This window comes from Squalius cephalus, assembly GCF_949319135.1.
Source record: "Squalius cephalus genome assembly, chromosome: 22".
Taxonomy (NCBI): domain Eukaryota; kingdom Metazoa; phylum Chordata; class Actinopteri; order Cypriniformes; family Leuciscidae; genus Squalius; species Squalius cephalus.
Genome location: NC_137143.1, coordinates 19,010,919 through 19,023,567, shown reverse-complemented (window position 1 = coordinate 19,023,567; position 12,649 = coordinate 19,010,919). Strand labels below are relative to the sequence as shown.

The 12,649-nt window shown below is 36.5% G+C and overlaps 1 protein-coding gene across 2 annotated transcripts in view; it reads right to left on the bottom strand.

The window, feature by feature from the left end:
* prickle2b (prickle homolog 2b) overlaps positions 1-12,649 on the bottom strand; it is an 81,870-nt gene extending 69,221 nt beyond the window's left edge. The window contains exons 1-2 of one of the 2 annotated variants that reach the window (XM_079857579.1): positions 12,547-12,649; positions 10,827-10,912 (exon numbers count right to left, since the gene is read on the bottom strand). In XM_079857579.1, the coding sequence (XP_079713705.1) occupies positions 10,827-10,912; positions 12,547-12,600 (140 nt within the window). In that variant the 5' untranslated portion in view covers positions 12,601-12,649. The remainder of the gene's footprint in view (positions 1-10,826; positions 10,913-12,546) is intronic. The other variant, XM_079857580.1, reaches the window with a different exon arrangement.

Here is a 12,649-nt window from a genome sequence, read left to right as displayed (position 1 = left end):
TTTTTATTTCTCAACTAGGGTTTTGGCCCTGACCTCACAGCCATGATAAAAATCTTGTTTTTCCAGAGGAATTCCAGCAGCAGTGTTAGTCACATGCATCCATTTAACGCTCATTCACAACAGAACCGTTTGCACACAAATGCAGTTTTTAATGAATGACAGGCATTTGAGGGGTCAGGAGGGGGAAAAAAAACAGGATGGCGTCAAGAAGAGCCAGAAGAAGTTGAGATCATAAAAGTTTTAACTTGCAGCCTCAAGAACAACCCACACTCCTGTGGAGTAGGTGTAAAAGTTCTCCATGTAAGTGTGAGACAGAAGACAAAGTGAGAGAGAGAGAGAGAGAGAGAGAGAGAGAGAGAGAGAGAGAGAGAGAGAGAGAGAGAGAGAGAGAGAGAGAGAGAGAGAGAGCTGAATCAAAGGACAGTTTGAAGTGATGCAGGGAAGAAGTGAAGCTGTGCTGATACCTGCGTTTCCCAAGCTGTTTTAGAATGTGTGTGTGTGTGTGTGTCAGTGCCCAAGTATATTAACAACAGTGAACATAGCCCTGCTGTGCACACTTCACAATTGACGTCCCTGGGACACTGAAAACACAAGGACAAAGCCTACATTCAAACAACAGTGCAGTCAAAGACCCTTTCATTCCCATTGTTACAGATCAGCAGTCTCGCAGAGCCACAGCACCTGCAGCCATTTATTCTCTTCACCTTGAGATGGATCACTAAACAGAGGAGAGCCTACAACCAAGAATCGGTGTTCATACTGTATATACACACAGATTTACACGAATGATCAGATTTATATATGGGTATGCATGATCTCTATACATTTAATCTATAAAACTTATAATAACTGAGCAACCAACTATATATAAAAATCCTCATGTGCATCCAGTATGAACGGGCATGTGCATCCAGGCACTTCTGGCCCTACTACTAAAAAATATTTTGAACCCCTATCTAATTGTGCAATGTCTAATGACATAAAATAGCACTGTTCGTTGTTCGATACCAGGGTATTGAGTGAAAAGTAAGTTTAAAGAGCTTTCAGAAGTGGGCGTTTAGTGCCAGCTGCAGGAGATGGAAGACAAAAAGGCCAAATTTGGACTAAATGCATTTTAATGTAGCATTTGATACGCATGCATTCCATGCATTTATTCTATCACTTAACTGGGTGTGGATTCCAGTGGCACTTTGAGGCTCTTGTGTAAGTAAATTGGTGGAGGTGATGAAGACATGATCTGGGTGTTTAGCAGCTGCAGCTGGTCTGGTCAGACCAAGCAGACAACTGACCCTGAGCTCAGGGACAAAAAGAGAAAGCATGTACCTCTTTTTCTCATCCAGACAGACACACACACAGCTCACTGCCAGCTATTATCTCTGATCTCTTCCACCAACTGCACGGCTGCCCTTTGTTTGCACACATCACTAGTCTTTAGAGTAGAATAACTCATTTCATCCATTTAATTTCACACCACATTGATCATCCAGTTTCACATCTCTTCATCGCATCATCTATCTATCTATCTATCTATCTATCTATCTATCTATCTATCTATCTATCTATCTATCTATCTCCATCCATCTATTAGCTTCTATAATCCATCCATCTATAATTTATCTATCCATCCATCTGTCAGTCCAACCATTTACATACTTGTCTGCTTAACTATCTAACCAGCTATCCGCTTATTTATCCATCCTCTTATCTATCATCCAACCATCTTCCATCCATCCATCCAACATGTTTTTCCTTTATCAACATGCAGTAACACACTAAAGTAAAAAGTGATGCATACAGTCATTTCATCGAGAGACCTTCAATGAAATCTGACCAACAGTGGTCACAGGAGACATATTTGAGACATGCTAGTACCAGGTGTAAACAGGACCCTGCATGGTCACAGGCCTCTTGACGTGATAAGGAGTGTTGTCAGATCCAGACTGTGGTGTGGCATGTTGTTGACAGTGAACTAAAAGAAACTTGAAAGGAGTAATCTGCATAATGTCAACGGAAAGGAATCCAGCTGTTTCCTCTTAGAGCATTATGTTGACCCATGACTGAAATACGTCTTTCACTGATGAGAGCAAGCAAGAAATAACTAAGCCACCAGCGCTAAAAGATGAGAGTTGAAGTCTGAATGAAGCATGGAGTATAGATAGAAAGTCAAAAAAGGACAATTAGTCGCTTTTTCAAAACTGAGAATTTTAATTTAGTTGAACTTTAAATCTCTCTCTGGTTAAAAAAAAAAAAAATGCTGGATAATATGAGCATACACCTCTCCAAACTCACTGTAGCCTACCTGCATAACCAGCAACTATGCCAAAAATGGCATCATAATTAATAGGTTTTAAAACCATCTAGCCAAGTTTAACAAGGGTATGTCGAGTGGCATTTGATTTGGAGTCATTTTGCCACATATAATCATTTGTTGTGAATTATGTTTAAAAAATCCATCAACACATCCCTTTTAAAATGATAGACTGCAATTTAAAAGCACTGGCATTACATCAGATCCTCATTGATGGTGATGTTTCGAATAATAGATTGTTCAAAAACATAAATTAGTTACCAAAGGTCTAAATAAAAGCATGGTAAGTTAGAAGTGAAGGCGATGTGACACCAGTAATAGGCCTCATCCTGTCATCATGTCCTCTCTTTCTTTCACATACATTATAATGGGGTACTGAAAACCAAGATCACTATGGTAAAGATGGAGTGCCCAAAGGCTGGCACACATGCACACTCCTCTGTAATCATTAGCTCTACAGCTTCACAGACAAAGGGATGAAAACATTCTCCAATTACACCCACTCCAGCCCTATTGAGCATCTGCTATACTTTGAAGGTGTTAAATATGAAGGTGCGATAAAACCAAACCCTAGAGATGTTCTATTCTATTCTTCCTGTGAAACAAATGCATGTTCAAATGCACCTTTACTAAAGGAAGCCTCTTGATACGAAACTCTTAATGCCAGAGAAGCTCTTCTCCATAAATGAGCACTATCATTGAAGGCGAGACCTGCTCTACGTCAATCTTGTCTAGCCAAAGTCTAGTTTTAATAGACAGCATAGCATTCAACAGCAATTACTGGCATAAAGTGGTATGTGTGCTATGATCATAATGGATAAATTTGGTGTACTATATAGAAAAAATATTGCAGAATGTTGATTCTTTATTTATATTCAAGGGGTGTTTTTATTTCTAAAAATATAAATGGTGAAGACAAGACTGGGTTGTTTTTTTCAAGGTCTCTTACGCTTTATAAGACTGCATTTATTTGATCAACATACAATAAAAACAGTAATACTGTGAAACATTTACAATTTTATATTTGTATATATTTTAAAATGTAATTTATTCCTGTGATGGCAAAACCGAATTTTCAGCAGTCATTAATCCAGTCTTTAGTGTCACATGTTACTTCAGAAATCATTTTAATATGCTGACTGATGCTCAAGAAATATTTCTTATTATTATCACAATTGAAAACAGTTCTGCTGCTTACTTTTTTTTGTGGAAACCATGATACATATGTTTCAAGATTCTTTGATGAACAATGTAAAACAAAAAATATATACTTATTTTAATACTTTTTAGAAGTTCACTAGAAAGTTCATATGGAAGTTTGGGGTCTGTAAGATTTTTTTTTAACGAACTGAATACCTTTATTTAGCAAGGGTGCATTAAATCTATAAAAGTATTGAGAGAAAGTATTGCCTTTTCATTGTTACAAAAACTTTCTATTTCAAATAAATTTGTTATATATTAATTGTTATATTCAAGTTAGAGATTAACCTCGGTTTCTAATACCTGCTGTTATTTGTGTCATTCATTTGTGTATCCAGTGGGCCTCAGTCTGCATGCATGTGAGCCACCCCACCGTTTCCGTGACCACAATGGCAAATAAATGACCCTATCATTACACCCAATCAAAGACAACCACATACACACGAAGTCATCCCAGCCCCCGGTAAAAGTACTGTTTGAATCTGAATGGTCAACTTGTTATTCATCTGCATGTCTATAGTATAGCCCATCTATTTACAGAGGCCCCAAATATCAATCTTTGGTCAAAATAACCTCAAATGGCAGCATAAGCAACAAAACCCCATCTCATTTAGTTAATGAGTGGAATAAGCATTAGCAGGCAACATAACTGCATCTGGTTAGCACTTCAAAGCACACAGGGAGTGGATACAGTGATTTAACTCCATTCGAGGTGAATGTGTTTTAGCAGCTCTGCAGAACCATGCTAATCTAGAAAGGCCCAGTTGTTATGCTCTCTTGCCCTCTTTGTACATGTCTGAGGAGCAGGGTTTGCCTCTATTTTCTCCTCCTCCTGACTGCCTGAAAAGGAGACTTTACTTTAAAGACCCATTCAATGTGCCAGACCGCCCTGATGGATTGGTTTGGCCGGGCCGCTTGTTAACACACTGAAGGCACTGTTATGCAGATTGGAGCAGGTTACTGGGAGGACAGAGTCCAGCGGCTCTACCTGCAGCAACAACTGCATGATTTTTAAAAATCCTTTTCATCAGTATTTTGTCTCGGTTTCTTTGCCTTTTAAGAACTGGTCAAGCACAACAGATAACTCTGGCTCAAAACATTTGTGAGAAAATGCACACAAAAAAATTCCTTCACCATGTCCCTATATGGGCTCTGTAGTGAGCAGAAGCTTCCTGTGAAATTCTCATTGCACCTTACACAAATGCCAACACTATAATGTGGAATAAATTCATATTTTTAAATTCTTTAACTCCAATAATGGTGGACTCAGTCTTTTTTATAGCAACAAAAATTAGCATTAGCATTCATGTATCATTAAGTGTGTGTCATGCTGTATGCTATTAGATGTCACCATGAAGGACTTACCATTTATCAGTATTGCCAACTCTCAAAAAAATATTTAAAATGGAAAACAGGGTTGCTGATTTTAGCAAAAATGTCAGGAACACTGTCCATTTCTATACATTTGAGATTGAACCACTGGTGTAAGACATTGCACATGTATATGTCTAAAAAGCAGAGTATTTGTCTGTTGCTGCACTAAATTAAGAGCTTTGACTTTGGCTTATCACTTTATTGCATCTGTTGTAAAAATTAAATGAATTTTAAAGACTATGGCACACCAATTACACACATATTGAACCTTGGCAACACAAGTGAACTGTGAACGCACATACATTTTTAATGATGAACAGACTCACAGTTGAGCTATTAGGTGCTTTGGAATTTAGACACTTAAACAAAACAAATCTGTTGAATGTACACCAATAAAATTAGCAAGAAAAACAGGCTAAATGTGGACTGATCAACTTTATCCCAGCTAAAAGGGAATTAGTTCAGAGAACAATCAGAATGAAGGCTTTTATAACTTGATGGGAACGTTAGTATGTGTTCTAAGAAACAATTTTGTTGGTATATTTCACCATTTACAAAAAAGAAAACAAATGGATATAAAAAAAGTGGTATAATATAGGACAAATTCTGTATTGCAACCCTAAAATGTTTTTGGCAACCGTAAAACATGCATTTAATCATCATGAAAGAGCATCTACAACCTAGAGTTACATGCCAACCTGGATAAGTGGGTCATATAAGCTGGCTGATCAGATAGCAAATACTCAAACACTGATGCTAATAGGGGCAGTAATGAGACTCATTAACACAAAGAAAATCAATCAAGCCAACGGCTCTCATAAATTATTCAAATCATCGTGTTACACATGCCACCATCTTGGTTCGTTCCTTCTACATAGAATACAAGCTTATGGAGTGCAGCCTAAGCGAGCAAAAACATAAAAAAAATTACCTTCAGAAGCAACATTTATTTATTTAGTTATGCATTACAAGTCTCACATATCCAGACTTTTGACTACAGGACTAATGTCTGGTCCATAATGCTTCTTATTTCAGCAAAAAACCAAATGCAAAATCTGTCCAGTGGTTAAACTACTCTAACTTTAGTAGTTTTCTTGAGTTTAAGAGTTACTAATACAAAAAAGCTTGAGTAGACATTATTATTATAAAACCCTCTAGGTTTTATACAATGGTGGAAAAGCAGGGAAAATAGACCCCAGCTCCAGCAGATATTCCAACCATCTCATTAATATTTAGATATTTATGAATATTTCAGGACATTTTAGGGATTGCAGATGTTAAAAGTGTTGGAATAGGAGTTGATGCATGGCCTTTTCATGTTCACCAATTCATCAGACCCCTGCTCTACCCTACTACTTTTAAGCAAGTCCCTATATGACAGATTAGTTCATTTGACGACCATCTCGGTGATGCCGCAGGACAGATATTTTCTAGGCAGGCATACAAGTGCAGCTCCCATCTAATCGAATGCAGAAAGACAAATCTTTTAATACCTACATCCACCATTTTACCATTTTACATGTTACAGCAACTTATACCATTCATTTTCCTACACATGGTGCATCTCCCTCCCTCTTATGTGGATTATTAGATCTGGTGTAGATAATTTTCCAACATGATTGTTACATAAAGAGGTTTTTCAAACTTTTTGAAGACTAGGACACCCAAATATGATGACTGTTTTAAACAGAATAAAATAACAGTGATTAATGTCATGATTTCTGATCAGTACTTAGAAATACTAATGATCAGTATTTAGAAGAACTATTTAATTGCTGTAAAAAACAAAAGAAAAAAAACCATCCTCTCACTTTCAAATGCTTTTTTTCCAGCAAATTACTTATTGTGCAAATATTTGCAGTGTTTTGGAAAGTTACTTTGTAAGGGATAATGTAGAGCGATGCGGTTGTTATAGCGAATACAACCCCGACAGGCTGATCGGGACCCCGACGTGAAGCGGAAACAACTGCCTCGCTCTACATTATCCCGTTTATTACATGGCTACCCACCAAATAAATCAATAATTTGACATAAAATATTGATTTAAAAAGGAGTTTATTGATTTAAAAACGATTGTATTGCTTCCGCTAAAGAAAATAGTCCGTTCCGTCTCTACGGTTAGAAACCTGCGTCCATAGCAACGCTCTGTTTATCATGGCAACGGTGTGTTATACTTCGCAGCGGTCTGTTATCAAGAAATAACAGACCGCATTCTACATTGAAATTCAACCAAGCCATGTAATAATTAAAAATAATACATTGCGTTAGGCTACTCCTTAAAAAAAGTAACTAATTGCATTACTTAGTTACTTTTTATAGAAAGTAATGCATTAAGTTACTTTTGCGTTACGCTTTCTCATCAGTGGGTAGGCCTTTCTTGTTTGTTTTTTTTAATAACAAAAAATAAAAAAAGTCCTATTTTTGGCAAATGTAGAAATTCACAACAAAAAGTTAAATGAATAAGCCTTAGACTGAAGGAAATGGAAATTCACGCCTGTACAGTAGAGGGCGCAGCTCAAACAGACTTTTCAGCTATTTGGCCATTCTGGGCCACAAAGAATAGGACCCAGTACAAAACTTTTACTTCAGCAGTAAAAACACAAATAAGGTTTATATAAAGTCACTTTTGCTTATTAGTCTGGTTGAATTGGATCACTGAAGGTCAGCAGCAAAGACATTGGGTAATAATTGTGACTAGACAGTGTGTGTATGATGTAAATGCATGCTTGAAATTTTGTAAGTATGGACACCTGCTAGCTCTGTCTACAGCCAGATCATGGAGACAGTTTCTCTCTCTCTTTCAAAGACACAAACAAACAGCAATCCTGATAGAAATCTGCATTCAAATATGCCTTTTCACGGTCTTCATAAAAATCTTTAGGAGCTGCTGTTGTGTAAGAGACCCCATAGTGTGCCATAGGTCTCCCACTCACACACAAAGACGCATCTAAAGAAAAGAAAATGTTCGCTTTAAATTAGTCTGGAAGACCTTTCGTTTTATTGTAGGACTGCAAAAGACATGCAATTAAGGGCACATTCCAGAGCTGACTGTTGCCCTGTAATAGTTTACAGCAATGGAGTGCAGACAGATCAGTTCTTTTTACCCTCCATCCCAGCAACCCCTTTCCTTTATAGAAGCTTTCTTGCCTTCTAGTTGATCTGATTTGGTTAGACAGAGTTTTTCTTCTCATTTAAACATGAACTTTAGAAGTTACATATTAAAAGTGCAACAAATTATTTCATATACCCACACTAACATTATGAAAATGCCTCAGTTGTTGGAGACAAAGTTAGAAGATAGTTCACCAAAAAAAAAAAAAAAAAAAAATCTGTCATCATTTACTCACCCTCATTTTGTTCCAAACCTGTATGACTTAAATAATTCTGAATAACAAAAGAAGATACTTTGAAGAAATGTTTTTATCCATCCAATGAAAGAAAAATTATATATAACTATTTCATGATTTAAAAAAAAATATCTTTTTGGGGTTTCATGGAAGAACTCAAGTCATGCAGGTTTGGACCAACATGAAGGGGTGTATACAAAATGTTTTTTTTTTTTTTTTTTTTGGGAGAACTATCCTAATTGATTTTGATATGAGAAAACAATCGATATTACAAAAATAAAACTACGCAAATATTACAAATTGTGACATTAAAAAGTGTAAAAGTCTCATTTTTATAAAGTTACAATGTCCAACAGCGAGACCCTCAGGTGAAGTTACAGCTGGAGGCTTGCCTCCCCTGAGCCCATTGACTTTTAACAGACCCCCTAAAGCGTGCGGTGAGTTTGATGCAAGCCAACCTTCCGGTGTCTCTCTTGAATCCAACATGGAAGTGACTTAAACTGCAATTCATCGACTAGACGCAAGAGACAGGCTCCAAAAGAGAGTCCAGACTCATAGACCATAATAAATATGATTTTTTTTTATAACTCATCCGTTTAAATTATATTAAGCCTTAAAGTTCTACATAATTAAGGGCCACCACTTGAGTGACAGGTGAATTGCCGCTGCTGTAACTACTCGCCGTTTGTCTGCGGTCTGTTAGCCATCACGTAACCTCAGTTAATCCCATTCTCTGCCCATTTTCGGTTATCCGGGAATGATGTTGCTTATTAATGACATTAATTACATAGTGTAAAAGTACAAAATAGAATTGTAGCTGTTTGGTCGCTCTTTTTATGTAATGTTTATTTAACCAGGAAAATTAAGTGTAACAGGGAAAAAAAATTACATTTGATATATATATATATCAAATGTAAATTTATTTACAGCTACAATTCTATTTTGTACTTTTACACTATGTAATTAATGTTCTATTCCTTAAAACCAAGCATAAATTTAATCAAGTTATTGTTTTTATGCAATTTTACATTTATTCCGAAATATTAACTAAAGGCAGTAACAATTTAAAGGTGCAGTGTGTGATTTTTATTTAGATGCATACAGGTGCTGGTCATAAAATTAGAATATCATCAAAAAGTTGATTTATTTCAGTAATTCCGTTAAAAAAGTGAAACTTGTATATTATATAGACTCATTACATGCAAAGTGAGATATTTCAAGCCTTTATTTGTTATAATTTTGATGATTATGGCTTACAGCTTGTGAAAACCACAAAATCAAAATCTCAGAAAATTAGAATATTACATGAAATCACACAGTAATTACACAGTAATCCCATGGTCATTGAACCAGGTTTTGGTTATTTTGGCAGTGTGGGCAGGTGCAAATCCTGCTGGAAAATGAAGGAAGCATCTCCATAAAGCTTGTCTGCTGAAGGAAGCATGAAGTGCTCTGGAAATGTCCTGGTGGACGGCTGCGTTGAGTGGACAGCACAGTGGACCAACACCAGCCGATGACATGGCTCCCCAAACCAACACAGACTGTGGAAACTTCACACTGGACTACAAGCATCTTGGATTGTGTGCCTCTCCATTCTTCCTCCAGACTCTGGGACCTTGGTTTCCAAATGAGATGCAAAATTTGCTCTCATCAGAAAAGAGGACTTTGGTCCACTGTGCTTTATTAAATCCAGAGTCAACGCAGCCGTCTACCAGGACATGTTCAGAGCACTTCATGCTTCCTTCATTTTCCAGCAGGATTTGCACCGGCCCACACTGCCAAAAGAACCAAAACCTGGTTCAATGACCATGGTATCACTGTGTAATTACTGTCTGATTTCATGTAATATTCTAATTTTCTGAGATTTTGATTTTGTGGTTTTCATAAGCTGTAAACCATAATCATCAAAATTATAACAAATAAAGGCTTGAGATATCTCACTTTGCAGTCTATATAATATACAAGTTTCACTTTTTTAACGGAATTACTGAAATAAATCAACTTTTTGATGATATTCTAATTTTATGACCAGCACCTGTATATATATATATATATCTCAAATGTGAGGACTTTTTAAAAAAGTTTCTCCTTTTTAAAACATCACCCCACACCACTGATTCTTACTATAATTTTTTTCCCACCAAATTCTAACCAGTCACATCCTCTGGTTCAGTGTGATCCAACAGAACAGTTCAACTCGCCCAAACAAAAATGAAGCCTGAATGTCCTGGAAAGCATGAATAGCTAGTTTAGTGTACACTGTTATCTTTGTGCATACAGGTCCTGCAAAGTGACTGCTGGCTCAGACACGCACTGTCAGCTCCATTCAAATTCTACTGAATCCTCCTGTGGTGACTCTATCTAAAGGCAAAGAACCTCAAAATTTCCACTGAACATTTCAAGAGCTTAGAAATGCTGATGCCATCCAATACAGACCAAAAGAGCAACAACAAAACTTTAAAAACTACTCACTGTTCACCAAAATCTGTGGTTTGGGCTCTCCTGCACCAAAAGTCAAGATAACATCTCATTCTCTACATAATGCCTGAAGTAAAATAAGAAAAAGTATGTTCAGGACGAGCAAGTTGGGGTTTCACCTCCATTTATGCAGAACGAAGCCAGGACACTGCTCTCCACATACGATACAAGGTTGTCCACTTTCTAGGCCATCAGGCACAGTGGGCTGCAGAGGTTAAAAAGAGATACAAGAGTTATTTTTTATATAAACGCAAGTTATGTTGTATATCTGTGGACAATACATTGTTATATAAAAGCATAAATGCACATATATGGCATACAGAACATCAAAATGTAAAAGAATACATAAGCCATATCTCTATAAGTTGTGTTCCAAATTTGAAGTTGATATCACAAAAATTAAAGTTCCCATGAGATTTTGTTTAGGCTTGTTTAGTACCCAAATTAGCCACCGGGTGTCACCTACTGTACATTCCACACAATTTTTTTTGATGCGTTGTCACTAATGAAAAAAATTCTGTCACAGTATCACTTCTATCACAAAATAATCAACAAACATGGAACTTTGAGTCAAAGACATTTTCAAAGTGTTTTGTCAAGATTAGAACAAGTTTTAATTATAAAATAGTGCAGTCAATTTTGTAATATGATAATATAAACATGACACCGACCACTATGGAGGAGGAGCTCGCTAAAAGGAATTTAAAGGGTCATGAAACCCCAAAACATATTTTTTTGAGATGTGAACATATGTACAGGCTGCACATTTTAAGTATCGTTTGCATGGTAAGGCAGTTTTCACAGGATGCATACTAAGGGGCTGTTTACACAACACAGTTTTCAACTAAAAACGGGAAACTTTTTATGCATTTTTGGCTGTTCATTTAAATGACAACGGCGTTTTGGGGGCCTGAAAAAGTTTGAAAACTAAGCCAGTTCCTGGAGATCTACCTACCTGCAGAGTTCAGATCTAACCCTGATCCAACACACCTGTCTGTAAAGTGCTCCATATAGGCCTAAAGCTACCATTTGAAACGTGATTTTTAAAGGGTCTGTTATTGATGTAGGCCAAATACTAACATTACACTCATATACAGTTAACCATGATCACAATACATGTCAGTGGTCACATTCCATTTTGACTGATTGATTAAAATTAATTTGTACATTTTAAAGTAATTAGATTAAAACAAATACCCGTTTTGCTTCATAAAATATTAAATTACTTATTGTTTACAACTTTCTATTGGGTCTTATTGAGTACAGGTTACAGTTGTGAGTCAGTTCCCAGGTGAAAAAGACGTAGTGTTAAATGTATTAAAAATGCATTATAGAATATTTGTATTGTACTAAAAACATACTTAATTTTTAATACATTTAACAGGACGTCTTTGACCAGGAAAAAAATATTTTCACTAACTTTTTAAACCTATTCTTCAGAAAATGCAAGAACCTTGTCTTATTGAGTTGTAAAAGGAAGTAAAATACATCTGCTCATTCAATACAATTCATACAGAAACACGTCTGCTCAAATGTTGTAATATTATAGCATGTCATATTTGTGGTGAGTAATTAATTTGCGAATCTGACAATAAAATGCAATGTTTTGCTAATTTTTTTGAAACAGCAAACGCCTGTTATGTCTTCGGACTGGAGTATCAAACCCGTCTGATGTAGCACTGAGTGTAAACTTCACACATCACAGAGCAGCTCCAACGTTTTATTACATCTAGCCTTTTCGTTTCCGTCCTAATGAGCCCAATTCTTTAATGTCTTACTGAGCTGCACGTGGAGTAACTGCGTAAAAATGCAAGTCTTTAAAATGTAAACACCCCTTACCGCTTTACTCACCGACCGGCTAGAGTTTCTCTTCTTAATGCTTCGACCAAACATGACAGTGTGAGGAAATGAATCTCAAAGCGTATTGCAACGGTTGAAATGC